General features: G+C 48.0%; 1 protein-coding gene across 1 annotated transcript; it reads right to left on the bottom strand.

The window, feature by feature from the left end:
* Positions 1-1,417: 1,417 nt before the first annotated feature.
* On the bottom strand, positions 1,418-16,921 carry EMP1 (epithelial membrane protein 1). The gene is made up of 5 exons (XM_074870958.1): positions 16,435-16,921; positions 5,008-5,125; positions 3,984-4,086; positions 3,737-3,877; positions 1,418-3,121 (listed from the first exon to the last, which is right to left on the bottom strand). Exons 2-5 carry the CDS (start codon positions 5,083-5,085, stop codon positions 2,958-2,960), a joined length of 486 nt encoding a protein of 161 aa, XP_074727059.1. The 5' UTR covers positions 5,086-5,125; positions 16,435-16,921; the 3' UTR covers positions 1,418-2,957.
* Between the last annotated feature and the right edge of the window lie 1,152 nt (positions 16,922-18,073).

Here is an 18,073-nt window from a genome sequence, read left to right as displayed (position 1 = left end):
CATGTTCTGTCCTGTTGGTGCCCAATGTAATTCCCTGCCTACCAGCCCCTAATGTAACAGGACTCAGATGATGGTGGTAGGAGCTACCTGGTGTGGAGCAAAGACTGTCTCATTTGGAATGGGTTATACATCAGAGACTAGATCGACTAAGATGCCAGAGGACTCAGTGATTTTTTCCAACTGTAGATTAGGGCACTGATCCTTTAAAAACCCAAGAGGTTTTTCAAGCAAACCAAGCTGCCCAGAGTGTCCAGTAGTCTTCATATCCTTGCTGATCTGCCAATGACAACAGTTTGTGGTGAGGCAAAGGTTGTGGAGACCATTGTTCAAAAATTGAGACCATTGCCTTGACCTGTCCTGGGCATCTCAACAAAGTTGGGATTGTTTTGTTATCCTGCAAGGTATCGTATTGTCATGTGTGATCTGTGCTGTGCTAGAAACAGGGCACAGACACCAGCCTAGCAGCGGGTCTGCTCCTGCAAAGCTTCCTGGCTGGCATCTCCCAGTATTCCCACCTCAGCCACTGGCTCACGTCTCACCTGCCAGTCTTAGCTTGTAGCCAGAGAAGCCTTGTCCCCAGTGCCTGACTGGTCTTTGGTTACCCTGTATTTATAGGAGTGCCAGGACGATGAGGCACAGCAGGACTCCTGGAACCTCCTGAGACTAAGACAAGTGTCCACCCATTGCACACCGTGAACTTTCCCACACCCTGCTGTGTATGAGGTCCTTCTCTGGTGAAACTTCAGCTCCTAAAGATTCATGTCACTATTCTGCCCTCAATTAGCTTGTGTCTTAGGCTCTCCATAAGGTGGATTAATTGATAAAGAAAAATTTCCTACCCAGATGATTCCCAATGGGCCTTACCTAACCTCACAGCTCACAGGATTGTGCCCCAGGTTTGCTGACATCTGCGTGTGTCCTGGGCTTTGGAGCTTTTGTTCAAGCTCTAAAGCTGCTGAGGTGTTTGGCCAGACAGCTCTAAGGAGACACCAGCTCAACCAACTCATGTGGCCCAGGCAAACAACTCGGTGATTTCACTTTGGGACTCACTTGTGCTGAGGGTGCTAAGACATAATAAATCCTGCAGCTTCTTAGGCACCAGCTTCCACAGAGATGAAATGCTGCCAGAGAGAGAAAATACATTTCCAGCTCTCCTGGGAGTGAAGCAAAGCCTGGCTCTGGGACTGAGTAATACCATTGCACACACTACCTGCTTGAGCTTGCAGAGAGCCTGAAACAGGAACTCTGAGAGTTGTTCTGCTTCCTCCTCCCCTCCAGAACAGGAAATCTCATATACTGACAAGCAAGAGAACATGGTAGTTCTGCATCATCTTAAAGGGGTGAGCAGTGAGAACAGCAAATGCTTCTGTTAACAAATATCTGGAACACTAATGAAAGAAAAGCCAGAGCAAAACTCTTTATAATAAAGGGAATCAGATTTTATTTTTATACCCTCAAAGTTAAAAATATGCATTTCAAAATATTTACAATGACTATATATGAAATAACCTTTGTTAATGAAACAGCAACATACAGTACTAAAATATATCCACCAAATTGATAACGTCTACGTAAGAACAAAATGTAACAGAAAGAGAGAGAAAGAGAGAGAGGTAAATAGCATCCATGCACCATCTGCACCTGCATGTTTTTTTATACTCTCTGCCTTTTGGTTGTGGATGGAGACACAGGAAGTTTTGACCTCTTGTCCTTTACAAATGCCACTTGTGACTGAGATTCTTCAAACTGACCCAGAAATTTGTGGGTTGCAGCAGTACCAATGCCTTACTTTCACATGCCAGCCTTTCACATGGGGACCTTGTATTACAGAGTGGACTCAAAATCTCTCAGCAACCCTGGGAGGTAGGTATAGTTTTATGGAAGAATTTGGCAGATGGAAAAGCACCAGGTTAAGTGACTGGCCTAAGGTTGTGCAGCAAGGAGCAGAACTCACAAGCCCTGCCTCATCTCTCCTAATCTCTCATTAGGGAATACATTTCCTCTGCTAACCAGTATCATCTGCCTTTGAGATGAGTTGTGTCACAAGGTGGGGCTCTCAATTAATACCATGTACTGGGTGATGATGTAGGAAAAAAAACCTTGCCTACAGATAAGGACTTGTCTCAGTAAAGATCTGCGATGTTGCAGTGCTGTGATCATGTTCTGGAGCTGAACATAAGATTTTAGTGTAGACACATACCCAAATGATTCCCTCCCTGCATGTGCATCACTGAGCAACTGCATCCTCTGTAATTAGGAACCCCTGTGTGCCTTCACCCCAACACTCTCTCTCTCTCTCTCTCTCCATCATCCACACCTGTATATTTGCCCTTCCTATCTGTATCTGATTCAACCATGGGAATGTCAAATAGTAAACAGAACAGCAAAAAAAATTTGCTGCTTTATTTCTGTAGATATTTTAATATGAATTTAATCTGATTTCTATTGGGTTGCTTCTCAATTTAACGTCTTTAACTTTCACATATGTGCATATATATAATGTAACAAAAGGCCCATCCCATTTGTTTCAATGGACAAAAATAGGGGTCATAAGTGTCACTGCCTTACCCACAAGGCACACTGAAAGGTAAATGAGAAGGGCTCTAGAAAGGGAAAAAGATGTAGCCCTTGTTTTTGTGGTGCCCTCCAATCATCACTGCTGAGCTTGAAGCTTTGTGAAGGTATGACATGACTTAGCAGAAAAGGAGAAGAGCTGTCTGGGTCACTTGCAGATTTCTGGTGCAACAGCCCCAGGAGTGCTAGATCAGTTGGAGCTGTTTCTCCCTCTCTTTGGTGAAGGAGTTTCTGAGGATTCTAGCATTGTTAGTGATTTTTCTGTGGTGCTGGCAGTGGTGATGATGGTGGCTGTTTCTGTCTATTGGCCCAACAGTTCTCTCAGCAGAGCAATTCTTCCCCCTTCCCAGTAGCCAACCCTCTCCCCTGGACTCCCATCAGCCTTATTTTTTCCTAAGAACAAGGTAGAGGATGCCAATGATGAAACTGAAGCAAAAGCATATCCAGGCCAATATGAAGCAGTAGCCATGGTGAGAACTTGTGGATGCCGGCATCTTGCCTGTGAACCGAGCTGTGTAAATGGAGACTCCAATCAGAATGCACATCCCTGTGGGAAGGAAGGGGGAAAAGAGAGACAGTTGAAAAATGCACAGAAACCAGCATTGCTGCAGGACTTCTGAAGTACTGTTAAGCCCTGAGATTGTAATGTGTGTCTTCTGCCATATGAGAGAGGGGCTGCTGCCCATTAAGGTTGTTTAAGGAAGATTTCTCTTGCAGACATGATGATGTAAGAGACTCAAGTCTTCTTTAGTGGATACCATGGGGAATAGAATAAACCGTTGTTAGGAAAAAATCAGTAATAAGATCTGCAGACAGTTTGGTGCTACATGTTGAATCCTATGAGCAGTAGCTGTCTAACTGTTTATTTCCCTGCCCCCCAAAATACTTGAATCCTTTTTGTTGTCTTTCAAAGGTATTTTGCAAAACCTACTAGACTTTTCTAATGAAAATCTATAAATATGTTCATTATATACAGTAAAAAAAATAGCCCAACACTTTCCAATTCCTCAGTGCTTTGTTTTATCAGAAAAATGGGCCACTGGAAACATTTGGCTGGCTGACAACCTCTCCTGATGGCCATGTGTGGCAGACACGTGTGGCTACTTGCACTTGCAGAGACAGTGGGACACATGCAGAGCCATCACAAGGCGTGCATACTTACAGCAAACCAGCATGATGGCTCCAGTGATGTAGAAACGTTTGCCTTTCTCCAGGGTGAACAGCTGGACAACAAACATGACAAGTGCGATGACAGAGAAAATGATTGAGAGTATCATAAAGGCTTGCACGGCTTTGAGGGAAGCTGTGAACACACAAGGAACAGATTTCAGAAGGCCAAGTCTCAGCCTTGGTGTTTTGCATCAAGGTCCTGCAGTTCATCACCGCAGTGAAAAGCAGAGGTAATTTACCCTCATCACGACTGCTGACTGGCAGCTGCTCACAGGTCCTGTTGCACAGTAGCCAGAGTCCTGACGAGGCTGTCCCTAAGTTGGAAGAACCCACCATCCAAACCTGAAACAGGATGAAAGAGTTGCGTCAAGGAGGACGGAGGGGGCTTCCTTGCTCTTCTGGCCAGTTGTCAGACTAAGCCGTGAGGGGAGCAAGAGTAGCCCAAGTGCCACGAGGCAGGGAGCTGAAAAAGTCCGCGTGTGTTGGCAGCAGCGGGTGGAAGATGACGCCGGCTCCCAAGGCCTGAGGCATCTGGTCGAGGCAAAGCACCGGGGGAGCCTGTTCCCACGATCGGAGGGAAATGGCTCAGCTCATCCTCTCCCTCTCCCGTGCGAGGCGGCAGGAGGGCGCGGCGGGGGGCGAGCGAGGCGCCCTCGCGGGTGCGAGGGGCCCCCGAAATCCGCCCCGGGGCGGGGCGCGGGGAGACCCCGGCCGCGCCGCCCCCGCCGAGCCGCCAGGGGTCACTCTCGCCCCGGGTTTCCCCGGCGCCCGGGGCAGGGTGAGGGGCGGGGGGCGGCTGCCCCTCCTTCTGCTCGGGCTTCGCATGGGGAGCAGCGATGGGAGCCGTGCTTGGGGCGGCCCCCTGGCCCCCGGCCGTGGACTGCTGGCGTCAAAACAGACAGGCATGGGGGAGCGCCCAGTTGTGCAACAGCCGGGCGGCCAGATGGGACGATCAATTCCGCTTCTGAGCTGTCATCCGCTGATCTCCCCTGCTCCTCGTTGCACCCTCTTGGATGAAGTGTTGAGGTGCTGCTGACTCTGGGATTTGGGAGCGGGGGGCGGCAGGCAGAGGCTGACTCCTTTACCACCCCGGCTGCCTTTCTGTTCCCTGAGAGCTCCCATCACTGCTTTGTATTTACTCATGGCCCTGTGGGCGGCTGTCCCTCACCTATAGACCTGAGCACCCACGCACCTGTCCCCCCACCAGCTGTATAAAGGGCTAGCTACTGCTGCTGTGTCTCATCCAGGGTGGTCTCTACTTACGTTGGCAATGGTGGAGACAAAGAGCATGATGACAGTGGCGATGTGAACCACAAAGATACCAGCCAGTAGCACCAACATCTTGGGTCCCTTCTAGGTGGTGTCACCGATACAAAGAGCTCTGGAGGAGAACAAGAACAGAGAGAGCAGGTGAAGGGAAGGGCTGAATCAAAGAATAGCATTACTATAAGCTTTATTTACATGCATGAAAATGGTTGATCTTAAATCCATTCTGGAAGCATGTAGTCACAAAAAACCATCACTAGATTTGCCAAAATCTGCAAGGGAGTTGCTCAAGAAGTTAAAGAAAGCCTGGAGGTAAAGGAACCAGTTTGGGAGGAGATGTAGAGCAGGGGTAGTTAGCTTGGGGGCATTTTAAAAATAGCTTGAGTATATACACAGGTTACTTAAATTGGTGTGTGGTTATGTAAAGTAAAAATTACACACTCCAGGCCTACACACCAGGAAGAGGAGTTTTTGCTCACAGGTTTCACAAAGGTCAGGAAAGATTTTCTCCTCCTGTTCTTCGTTTCCCTCTTGTGGCACAGCCTCCTTCAGCTGTCCTGGGACATGGACAGGTGGTATGGAGTGGAGGACTATGTGTTCCTGGGGGCACCAGGTATTGAGCAGGAGTGGAGAGTAGACTGGGGGGGGCTACCCCTACTCAGCAGCTTACTCCATTACGTGAAGAGAAGACTAACCAGAACAGAAATGCTACTGAGGTGTTCTGGGGCAGAGGAAGGTGCTTAGGTTTGCAGTGAAAATTGCCTGTTTCCCTTTTAAAACTTGAGACATGCAGATCACTTTATTACTTCAATAAGATCCTCTTGTAATGCAAATTCCTCTTTGGTTTGTTTTGGTTTTGTTTTTTTTCCCCTCTGTACTCTGCAAGCTTTTATTTTTTGTAAGATTTGCTATCATTGATGAACATGTGATTGGAAAGGGAGGAGAGTGTGCTTTAGATAGCTCTCATGACACTGTTCGTCAAGGCTGCTGACTTTTTCGTGAAAATGTGAAATACAAGGAACAAATCTGAGCTGTGAGAGTGAGTGCAGATAATTTACACAAAATGAGTGAGCATACTTCCCCTCCTTCCAGGCCTTCATTGGTAATTGTGCAGTATAGCCACAGAAATCAGGGAGAAGAGTTTACTGGGTCCACTCTGGCACCAGTGAAAGACCGCTTCCTAGAAAGATTCATAGGGCTGTGTTGCTCTTTCTCTTGGTAGTGCTGGTACTGAAAAGCAGTATCAAGTATGTGATTAATGTTGGCTGTCAAGTTATTTTGGTCCAGGTGACTCAGGTAAGGTTTGATGCTGTCACCATTTGTACAGGGTGTGGTAACATTGTCATGAAACAACACAATTATACTTTATGTTGTCTTTCACGCAAACTGTAAGAAAAGGCTTTGTAAAGTCCCATAAATGTGGGGTTTTTTACTCAATGATTCCACCTTCTCCACTTCTGTCTTTCCTCTCATTGTGGCCATGTGTGGGAGTGTATTCCTGTAAAGTGCTGCAGCTATTCCTTGCACTGCTTTGGATAGTTTCCCAAACCACAGCAGGCAAGCAGGCTTCTCCATCAGTGGCTCGTTGTCCAGTTCAGTATTAGCTGATGACCAGGAGAAATTTATTGAGTTCAGGATCTCAAGGAACCAGCTCTGTTAGGTCACTCCTCCCACACAAACTAAGGAGGCCAGCCCTTAGAAGGACAGGTTAGGTTTGGTGACTGGTCCTATCTCCTCAGCAAGAACTTGCTTGTCTGCTTTGGGGTGACCTAGAAAACTCCTCATGCTCTAGGGCTTGATTTGCCTGGATAGCCTGGTCACTGTGCCCTCTCTTGTCAAAGTACCTCCCCTAGTGATGAACTTGGAGAAAGTACAGCCTTCTTAGGAGTTCCTCTCTGACTGTAGTGACAGTCATTTATGAGTTCAGCATTCCCAAAATCCAGGTTCTCAATATATATGCAGGCTACCACATGAACACACCTGACCTGAGCATTAAACCCCTTCTTTCCATTGACTGCAAAAGGAACAAGCGTTTCAAACTGCTGGATGGCAACTGATGCGGATATCACCACTGTACCTTGACCTGAGAAACTATTGCTGTTGCCATGACTAAGTTACATATCTGCAGCAGGTGCCTTGAATAGAGTCTCTGAGTCAAATCTTCCCGTCCCTCTGACTACTTGTCATCCTTTTTTCTGATTACCCTGGTTCTCACATAAACAGTAGTGAGTGCTTTTGCCACCATAGTGTATTGGTATGCATATACCAAATTGTGGCAAATTTGCCTGTTCTGAAATTTGCCTTTACTGAACAGCGGCTAAACTTTCTCTTCCTTAGATGGATATAATTTTCCATGGTCCCTTTAAAAACTAATTCAGCAGGTTTTTTGCCAAATATTTTTGAGAACCTTCAAAAAAGCCCTGTACTTGAAAGACTAAAAACCTACTTTCATGGCACACTAAAGGACTAGAACAGTCCTTTTAAATGCATCTTCTGTTTGTGTTCAGAAATGAAAATGAGGGATAAATGTTACTTTTCAATGTAAAAAAAAAAAAACCCCACACCCAGAACTTTGACCAATAGGCTAAGAAAAAACCCAAATCCTTTATTCCCTTTGCTTTTCTGCTCGCTTCTTGCACTGCTTGAGAGCACTGTTAGTTCAGGTGGTTTCAGTGCATCTACTTCCTGAGAACGTCAGCACCTCTCCCTGAATACACACACTATCAAATGCAAACTCCCCCAGGGATATGTGCTCATAGCTTAGTTTTGATTCTTTGTGAGTTAAAGCACAAGCCTCCCTCTCTATTCATTCGCTTTCCCCTTCCTTCATCTCCCCCTGCCTTTTAAATAAAAAACTAGAGAACAATCCCAAAGGAACAGTGGGTGAACGAATGGCATTGAAATAGAGTCATCTCCTCTGACGGTACAGCCCGGACTTTTCCTCCCATTAGACAGAGAAGCTGGCAGAGCATTGGTGACTGACAGGATACTCTTTCCATTTGTTAAGTGTGAGACATCTTTCTCCGCTACAGGGTGGGGTCACATTGCTGGAGCAATAGGACACAATTGCATGCAAATGCCTTTTCTTATATTCCCCTACCTAAACTGCAGCTGGATTTGGAACTCCTCTGGCTCTTCTTGTGCTATGAGTCAGTCTTAGCCTTCCTAGAGCTGCCAGTTTTTTCCACTGACTCACCCCAAAGCTCCAAAAACCACAATTATTTAACCCTGCAAGTGTTTAGGACACTCTGTCAGTTTTAGGACTGCTTCTCAAGAAGCAGTCAAGCAACCAGGTTGGTGAATCCTGCACTGAGCCTCCTGGTGCATTTTCCAGAGGAGAGACCCCAGGTAAGCCAAGAAAAACAGAGCTGAGACATAAGAGTAGAATAACTACTGAGGTAGGACAGGCTGGTGGGGAAGAAGTGAAGGTCATGCACCTGCTGAATAGCCTGCGTGAGTCAAGAGGAGATCTTGCACTGCTGCAGTGGACTGAGTTTCCTTTTCCTGGGATGGTGGATGAGGAAAAATAACAAGTCACACCAACAGTAACCATGAACAACAATCACCATGACAGCCTTCAGCACAAAAAAGCCTACAGGTAATCATGACAGACTCTTACATGTGTAGAGACTACTTCTCTGACCATGCAGGAGTACACATACTGGGGAACAACACATAGCTCTACTGCACCCTAGTTCAAGTTCAAGCAGGCAAGCACTATCCATTAAAAACTAAGACAAAGTCTTCTTGTGCAGGCGAAGTATGGCCATTCATATCGCCCCTCTGTCTACTTAAGTGTTTTGGATCCTTCTATCTGGAGGGCAGTATGGAGAAGTGAGTCCTTGCCCTTGGTTTGCTGCTTAGCAAAGCATCAGGATGGAATGCAAAGTGCCACTTGGAGATATGACAAAGGTCAACAGTATAGTTCCTCAAATATAGGGAGTGGGTTTCTCAAGAGGGTGAACCAGATTAGGTAGTGGTCCTTTGCTTCTGGCAGAAAGTGCACTGCAGTGAAAGGAGTAGAGGGGAAGCATACAGGATGTTTCTGCAGGAATGATCAGGTTGTTTGGGGTGAAAAATCAAAGCACTTTCAACTAAATCTGAAATATTTCAGATCTGAAGTATTCCTAAGGGATGTAGCTCATCTGACTTCCATTCCCATTCTCCTCTCTGAACTGAGGTTCCTGCCTGGGACTGCCTCTCCCAGGGTGAGTTGGTGAGGCATACTGTAAGACATGCTGGCTGAGGGGAGAACTTGGCTAGTAGCCTATAGCAGCCTATAGTGTCCAGGGAGCAGACGACATCTAAATCGCACTGCCTGTGAGCACTGTGGTGACTTCTGACTCCTCTAAAACTCAGTTTTTCAGCTGAAGTCCCTTGGGTTGGATACATTCAATTTCTCAACAAGGGAAAGACAGCACTTCAGGGAAAAATCAAATGCTTTTGGCCAGAATGTCAACAAAAATCTCCATAGATTGAAAGCAACTGAGATGAAAGAAATTCTGCCTTCCTCAGCTGCCACCACAGAATATAAGGAATGCAGCAGTAAGTCAGACCAGTGGTCTGTTTCACCCAGTATGATGTCTCTGATGGTGGCAGCAGGAGGTCCAATATTTAGAGAAAGCACATGAACCTGGCCACTGTCTGAGGTGGCAGAGGGTCATACCAGGAATACTGGTGGTTCGAATCAGGGCCAAGGCCACTTGGAAAGGAGGGGGAAAATTGGAAAGGATGAGACAGAAAATAAAAACTATTTGATATTGTTTGAAACAGCCACAAACTGCCACCTCTGTCACTGGTGCATTCCTCAGTGCAAAGCCAATGTACAAATAGCAGTGCTGCCGTGATGCTACCAGTAAGGGAAACCTCAGGGTGGCATAGAACACGCGTAATCTGTAGATCTGCCTTTTGACTGAGCTGAGTACCTGACTGCATCTTAGCCTTGGTACACCTGCACACCTTGTCATTGTGTGCGATATGAACATGAGTCCTCATCATGCCCAGGGTCATTTGGCAGGATGCAAAGATGTGAAGAACTCTGTGATATTCTGGTGTCATGGTGACTTTGGACCCATCACATTGTTGCTAGAAAGCTCATGACAACTTCAAACAACCACAGGGAAGCATCTTTTTGCTTTCACCCTTTGCTCTGTTTCGTGCTTCAGACCCAGCTGAATCCAGAGTCCATGCTGACTACAGACTTTTATAAACCACTGTACTCCAGCACTGATGTTGACAACCTGGTTTTGACAGACTGGCCTGACTCAATTTACAAATCAAATGCTTTTTATAGACATGTGGATGAGTAGGCTGGTGCTTCTGGAAAGAGATTCCACATGTGTGGGAAAAGGGTTGGGCAGGAGTGTGCGTGGGCACATGGAGACCGTTGGAGCCTCTGGTTTATGGCAGTGAGAAGGCTTTGTGCATGCATGGGTGGTGGCTGTGGTGACCACATGGGGTACAGCGAGGCTGTAAAAGTAGTGAATGTCAACCAAAAGGAAAGTGTAGAGCAGCCTGAGGGGCTACAACTGAAAATAAGCTTAAGTAAAGGGAAGGTTTGTCTGGTTCTTGGGAAGCATTTCCTGGTGGTATGGTCTCCAAGGAACTGCCTTCCCAGGGGAGTGGTAAAGCCCCAGCATGTGAATCATTTCTTGTGGGACCAGACAAAGTCCACAAGAATCCACCCTTGGTAACGAACCTCCACTCACTGAGAGATGCAAGGGGGAGTTACAAAGATGACACACAAGGGTTTTCCAGCTCTCATGCTCATGATTCATGAGGCTGGGGAAATATCAGAGGTCCTAGGGCAGACAGTGAGAAATTGGCATTTTCTCCAGAAGAAACCACCCTTGAGCACTCAGCCATGTGACAACATCAACTGAAACTCCAAAGCTCACTTGGTAGTAGGAAGGGGAAGAGACAGCTGCCTGGGGCCTGGCAGGCAGCCAGCAGCCACTGCTGGAGGAAAACACTGTCGCTCCCCACACTAGACACGCCAAGGAAGGGCAGGGACTGATGGGCAGCGAGGAAGAGGGAGGGGTGGGGAACGGGACCTCAGAGCTAATGGAAGCACAGAAGTGTTCCTCTGCACCTTTGGAGGTGCAATGGGGAGCACTCTCACCCCTTAGCACGTTGGATGATGCCTGGGTGGGTTAATTAGACATGGGAGTTGCTGGGACTTGCAGAGGTTCAGACAAGATGCCGAGATATGCGAGAAACGTTTGTGGGAGGACTGACGGTCTGGGCGATGATGTGGTGTGTGTAGGGGTGTGCATTTGCAGCTCTGTGTGGCTTCCTCTATGAATGGGAGTGTGCATCTGTGGTTTCCCCGTGAACAGAGCTGAACCGTTTGTGTGAGTGTGCGTCTGTCTGTGTGCGTGCTCATGCATGGCTTCCTTATGGGTGCAAGTGTCTGTCTGTGCGACTTTGACACTGACAGTGCCCACGTGGGAGAAACCATCTGACAACTCTGACAGGAAAGTTCAGGTTACAGTGTGCTGTGAGCAAGAGTACACAGATCATTTCTGGTGGGACTTCCTGCTTTTCCTCCTTGCAACAGCCTTTAGATAGAGGTGGAAGGTCTGTGGAGCCCACATCAGCTGTACTTTTGGCTGCATTTTTAAATTAAAACTGCAATTGTCTGGTTTTCATAGATAGTTTTGTAAAGATCTTCCCTTTTTTTTTCAAGGGAAGGTAACTCTGAAAAAGAAGTGGCTCCTTATCAGATAGCATCCTTGTCTCTCAAGACTGCAAAATCTCTGAACATGCCAGTACAGCCTACGAGACACAGAGTCAGTGCAACTTATGCATCTAAAGAGTCTGAGATTTTGGGTCAGTCTGCCTCCAGGGTGTCCTTGTTCCTGGAAGCCAGCTTGGAAAAGACTGTGCAGGATTAAATTGCAAAATTGTATGACAATTCCTTCTTTCAACCCACAGTGCACGAGTGATGGGCTGGAGGGAGCAGGAGCGTGAGTATAAAGCAGAAGGAAGAGGATACTGTGCAGCCTGCAGTTGATTGGTGCTCTGTGAAGGGTAGGGTAAAGGTGGTTGTGAGGTAAAATGCCCCATCTGGCTTCAAGAGAGCTTCTTACACCTGTGATTAGTACGGGCTGGCAGAACAGTATAAGGGTCATTCTAGCTCATGCTACATGCAGAAATGGCTTTCCATGAGGCATCAAGAACTCCCCTTGTTGGGGCACACCATGCTGGCCTGGCTGCAGCTGCTGGCCAGCTAGCAGGCAGGTTGGCTCAGCTGCCTGAGCTGGCATGAACAGGGGCTGTGCCAGTCTCAAAGCCCAGCTTTCCTTCAGCAGTGGTCCCCCTTCCTGGAGCTGGTCTTCAGCAACCCCATGACCAGCCTGCTCCCAGCTCTGAGCATTTTGCAGCTCTCCCCTCTTGCTCCCATGGCTCTCACTGTCCTTTCCAGGGGCTTGCTGGGGCCCATAGGGGAGATGTCTCTCTGGAATGTGAAGAATGTGGACACTGGACCCAGTCGTGGCAGCTGCTTTCACAACTTCCCTCCTTGAGCAGACTCTGCCTTGCGAGGGCAAAAGGACAGCAGAGGTTCGCGCCCTGGATTTCCTCTAATCCAAACGTATTGCCAGATGGCCCCACATCGCAAAAGCTAAGCCTTTGGCATGAGTCACTGCTCACCTACCGTCAGCCACTCCAGTGCTCATAGTTCATTGCATTTCTCTGCATGGCTGGGGATGACCTAGCCCAGGATCTGTCCCTGGGCTCTCATCATGGGTGTCTCCCCATGCCTGTGGTACAGACTGGTTTTCACAGGGGAAAGGGGATAGATCTTAATTATGAGCTTGTCAAACTAGCCAATCCCTTGGGAAACATGGGTTCTGGAGCTGAGTTGTCCTAACCTGTCCCTCCCTACCATGACAAGGCATGGGCTACGTTTGCTCCTACTCAGAGAACAGCTCCCATGTACTCTCTGCCCTGCTGCAAACAGTTCAGGAGGAGAAGGGTGCATGGAGATGCAAATTGGGCCACGGTTTCCTTTGTTCATTGTCCAGCTGTTCTAACTAAGGAGGTACTTTCCAAAACTCTCCCAGCAGGGTTTGAAGAAATCATGCTCCAGATGGCAGTGCCCAGATGTGCTGCTTTGCTGCCCTCCTTCAGTGTAACAGCAGAAAGCGGTTTAAGAAAGAAGGCACCCTAGATTTCACTATGGGCAGTTTATATGGAACTGCTGCTGGTCATGCTGTGGGATGACTGGGTGTGGACTGGCTCTGACAGAGGATCTATATAGTCACATTTGAGCTGGTACTTCAGCACATTTATTCAGGGCCAGTATTACAGCACTGTGGCTACCAGTTAGTTATGAGTCCTGGCTCAGGGGCTGCCCTCATCCAAGGGCCTCCTTTTCTGTGCATGCTGCTTTGCCTCAGCAGAAAAGACCCATGAAGTATTAAGCATCCATCTTCAGATGAGGAGATAGGAAATCCCCTTCCTTGACCTCCCTTTTGGAGGTGTAAAAGAGCACCTCTGGATCTCTTACTTCTCCCTGCCTTGAAGGAAGGGTAAAGAAATCTTATCTTGTAGTAATTTTTCAACATTTTTTTTGCAGGACAACAGGAGGAAGGAAAAAAGGTAGGTGTGCCACGCCCTGCAGCCTGCCCTGTGTTGTGCTGGGTGACAGTGCTGTCATCTCCCTGTTGAAGGGTACAGGCACATGAGCCCATTGCGATCAAAGGGGTCTAGTAGTATTATTTCTTGCCTTGTGGGGCACTTGAGTATCCGAGGGCAAATCCCAGCCAGGCATCAGGTGCCTCCCCTTTCGCCATGGGGTGTAACACTCAGTGAAGAGAGCACCCATCCAGAAGCCAAAGGGAACTGGGTAAGTGAGCAAGTGGAAACGTGCTGTGGAAGGGATGTCATGGCTGCCGCGTGGGGTTGATGGGGCCTGTGAAGCCCCGTGGGAGCAGGCAGGGCTAAGGAAGCAGGCTGTACTCTGCTACTTTTGCTCTGAGGAAAATCAAGCAGGCTCAGGCTGCGTGCCATGTGCCAACCTTGCAGCTGGGAGGGTGATGAATAGAGAGAAGGATTTGTGCTTTCAGTAGATCTCCACCCCAACACCACCCCCACCCTACCCCATCTCATTATAAACAAGGCCTGGAGGTGGGTCTTTTTACCAAAAAAATGCTGGCTATTATCAGCAGATCTCCCAGAACTGTTTCAAAATACAATCTCCGCTGCACCCCAGGCCACCAAACAGTAATTCCTGCATGCACTTGCATTGCTTGCACACTGCAAAATTCAAAGACCACCGGCTAGGCCAGCAGGGCCGGTTTTCCAAGCCCAGGGCTCTCTGTCCTCCGCAGGGTACTGGGGAGCACTAGCAACCCCGCAGCTCTGAGGACATAGTCCAAAACTCGGTGTTTCTCCACAAGATCCCAAGTCCCAAGTCCCTCCTTCATTAATGTGTCCTTGGGTGTGGCTTGACTCCATCTCTCTCAGATGTCTGTGTTGGGATGGCACGTGGCTGGTGGAGACGCCCAGCTCTCACAGGAGGGTAGCCTGGATGAATGGCTCAGACTGTGTGCCACGTGTTTGAATGGTTAGTCATAGTTGGGGGGGGCTTCCACGGGAGCCTGCTGGGAGGAACCCCTTAGGTGGGTGTGCCATGCCTCGCGTGAAGGAGCTGCGTTTCAGAGTGTGCTTCCAGGCACTGCAGTGTTAGTGGTAGTAAACAACCTCAATTTTGATCCTTTTCCTATGCTGATCCCCAAGGGAGCAAATAGATACAAGCTGCCTTCAAGCCTGCACTCTCTCAGTGCACACAGTCCCCAGGTTTGGCAGCTGCCTGAGGTGGTGGGTGGAGGCGATCAGCTGATTTAAACCCCTGTTATCATACGAACAATAGCTAATGGGCTCCAAGTTTTCACACTCTTTGTGCCCAGCTCCTTCTTGTGTGTTTGCTCAGAAAAGAATCCCACTCTGTCCAGAAATGTCAAGTGGGCAGTTCCTGGGCAAAGCTACTCTCAGGTCCCCTGAGGAATTCAAAGCTTTTGAGTGAAACTTGCTCTGTGGTCACAGCATTTTTTTACATTTTTTTTGCAAACTGATTTAATTGTTAATAGTGCTAAATGACAACTTTCAAAAATGCTTTCTACTCAGACTGATTGCTGACTGCCCTGCAAACACTTGCTGCCTCAGTCAGCTCCCCTACCACTCAAACACATCTATTTCTCAGTCAGGAGGCACCCCTGCATGACTGAGCCACAAGCAACAGGACCAGAGGTGACCTCGAAATTCACAAAATCCATCCTTCTGCCATAAAGTTAAGCTCAGCTCAGCTTCTTGGTCATTTATATAGTAACTGTCCACAGCACCAGCCTGAGCCCCAGCCATTCCTGGCCAGACTGGGCTAAATACTGTTTCAGTCCCTTTCAGACCCATGAAACTGTGCATGGGGCAAGCTGGGTTCCTGCAACAGGAAACAAAGCCTGCTGCCAACAAACTGGCTTTGCTGCACTCCCTTTCTCAGACCTCAAAAATAGTTCAGATTTGACTGCAAGATACAAACCACAGCAGACAGATGAAGTGAGAGAACTGGTGAAGAAGAGGAGGGAGGGAAGGGGAAGGGGTGGTTGCATTGAAAAAGGCAGGTGAGTAGGGAAAATTGCCAGTCTTTGCAATCCTACACTTCTCATCAGCGCCTCCCCCTACCACACCCCACCACGCAGCCCACGGTGCTCTCTGCAATTGCAATTCCACCCACTCCCTCACTTTGCCTCTCAGTGCTCCCTGCTCCAGGGTCTGTGCTGCCAAGGAAGGCGTAGCATGCATTTCTACCCATCGAGTGGCTTTGCTTAAGAACTGGTCTTGGCTTCAGCCTTAGGAGCCAGGACCCCACCAGAAAAAGGTCCTCTCCATTGTACCCCAAAGTCTGCACCTTTAGGGCCTCTCAGACTTCACTTGGAATGATTGTTGTTGTTTTAAATTAAAGCTTGGCAAACCACTGGTGGAGGGGAGAGAGACACACAGAAAAACGTGAGCAAGAGCTAGAAATGCTGAACCAGCAGCTCTAATTTCAAGCAGGCACTTTCCCACATTTGTAAACAACGCTACTCCAAACGCGCACGACAGCTCCTACGCTGGGGCTGGCCCAGGTTGGGCACCCTCTGCCTGCACCCTGGCTGCACATGCCCTGGAGGCGAAAATAACATCGCTGCTGCCAGCGCTCTACGGTTGCAACTGGGGTGTCTTGCAGTGTCGCTTTGCCCCGTAACACGGCTGGATTTCAAAGCAAAAGCTGAAAGGTTAAGGCGTGTCCCGTAGCCAGTTTGTATGCCATGTTGAAGAGAAGTGGCAGAGCAGAGGAGAAAAGCAGGCTGGAGCTGCTGGACGAGGGGAGCAGCTGCCAGTGAGGCAGAAAAGTTGCTGAGGATTTTCGAGAGCAGCTCTTACCGTGTGGGCTGGGGCCGGTCCTGGCACCTGTGGGAGCAGGAGCGTGCTGAGCTGCAGTGCCGATGTCCTGGAGTGCGGAGCTGTAGTGAAGGGGAGTGACCTGGTGGTGGTTTAAGTTTCCTCCGGTGGTGCGGGAGGGTGGTGTCTTTCCACTCTGTTTTAAAGGAGTTACTATGAATCAGTCTGCCTTTAAAGAGAGGGAGAAGGAAAAAAAAAAAAAAAAATTAATGAGCTACGCCCAGCTTTATTGGCAGGGAGTCAAGAGTCGCTGGGAGGAAACCAGCGATTCAAAGAAATCTGTGCAGGGCTGCGTCTGACTCAGTGTGCAGAACAGAGACCGCAGCCTGGAAAAACGACTGACGCTGATCCAGCTGAGTAATAGAGGCCCACAACAGCATCTGTTTATAAAACTGAACTTCTGGTTGTCATAAAAAAAATGTATAGTTACAAATGTGGCAACAGGACTTCAACAATACAATCACTCAAACAAACAAACAGCCGGTTGGCAGGGGGTATCGTGAGGATGAGTGAGTCACTGCATCCCCTCCCTGTGCTGCAGAGAGAAGTTGCTGAGAGTGGCAGCACCAGGGAATGCAAATCGGACCTGTGGGGTTGGCATGGACAAGGCTTTTGGGAATATACCAAGGAGCAAAGATGCTCAAAATGCAGCTCTGGCCTGGTGGTGACTCTGGAGCAAGTTGGCCAGAATGTGGTGGTTTGCTTCCATGGAGAGAGAGCAGGCAAGGAAGATGAAATAATGAGTTTGTGATTCACAGTTTTCTGAGGTCAGCATTTCTTGTCATCTTAAAGACCTCTAAAAGTACATCCTTTACATTTGCAGAGAATTGACTGGTATAGTTGTCTCATGCTACAGGCAAGATTGTCTGCTACAGGCAAGACTGAGTGGGGATGTTCTTGAGATGTGGGTGAAGGGGGAAGAAGTTTGTCAGAAAGCATCTGGGTTAAAATGTGATCCATATTGTGATACAGGTGGTGATCTGCTACTGCAAGGAATCAAGCCTGCCTTTGCAGAGGCCCAGAAAGAGATAAGCAGATACTGATAAAATACCTGGCAAAGACCTTTCCCACTTTAATGAGGAGGACAAAAAGAAAGAAAATGAAAGACAAAGCTAGTGCTCTTTGAAGTCTACAAGGATTAAAAGACCTTGCTATTTTTCAGATTATTCCTTCTCTCTGGTGTTATTGATATGTGTCGTGTCTAATTTTAGACTATAGCAACCTGCTTAAAAACAGAGCTATGGATAAAACAGCAGCAAAGATGACACATCTGGTGGGCAAAGACATCATGCCCAGACAATCCCATGGGAATTTTGTCACTGATGGAAAATACAGACAGCTTTTTGTTCCCCAAAGACAGACTAAGCCTAACTGTGTTTAATACCTATGGCTTAGAACGTGCTTCTTGGTGATATACATGAATATGATATCTAGGGAAAGGAAAATATACTTGCTTACCCCGCAGAAGGAACTGACATTTGCAGTGAGCTGCACTGTCCATTTGCCCTTCCCTGTTTCCCCAGCAGAGTTTATTGGAGTGAGGGATGCTCTGCTCCATACAACATACTGGAGTGCACGGTCCCAAAGCAGACACTGTGGACCAGAGTTCCGCTGTGGTGGA

This window comes from Strix uralensis, chromosome 5 (assembly GCF_047716275.1).
Source record: "Strix uralensis isolate ZFMK-TIS-50842 chromosome 5, bStrUra1, whole genome shotgun sequence".
In the NCBI taxonomy this organism is placed as follows: Eukaryota; Metazoa; Chordata; class Aves; order Strigiformes; family Strigidae; genus Strix; species Strix uralensis.
This window is presented reverse-complemented; position numbering and strand designations above follow the sequence as displayed.

Excerpts from the sequence above, each read along its gene's own strand:
- EMP1 (XM_074870958.1), bottom strand. The coding sequence starts at position 5,085 with ATGTTGGTGCTACTGGCTGGTATCTTTGTGGTTCACATCGCCACTGTC. Across the intron at positions 4,087-5,007 it reads TTGTCTCCACCATTGCCAAC|GTTTGGATGGTGGGTTCTTC; the intron begins GTAAGTAGAGAC and ends ATCCTGTTTCAG. Across the intron at positions 3,878-3,983 it reads AGTCAGCAGTCGTGATGAGG|CTTCCCTCAAAGCCGTGCAA; the intron begins GTAAATTACCTC and ends GTGTGTTCACAG.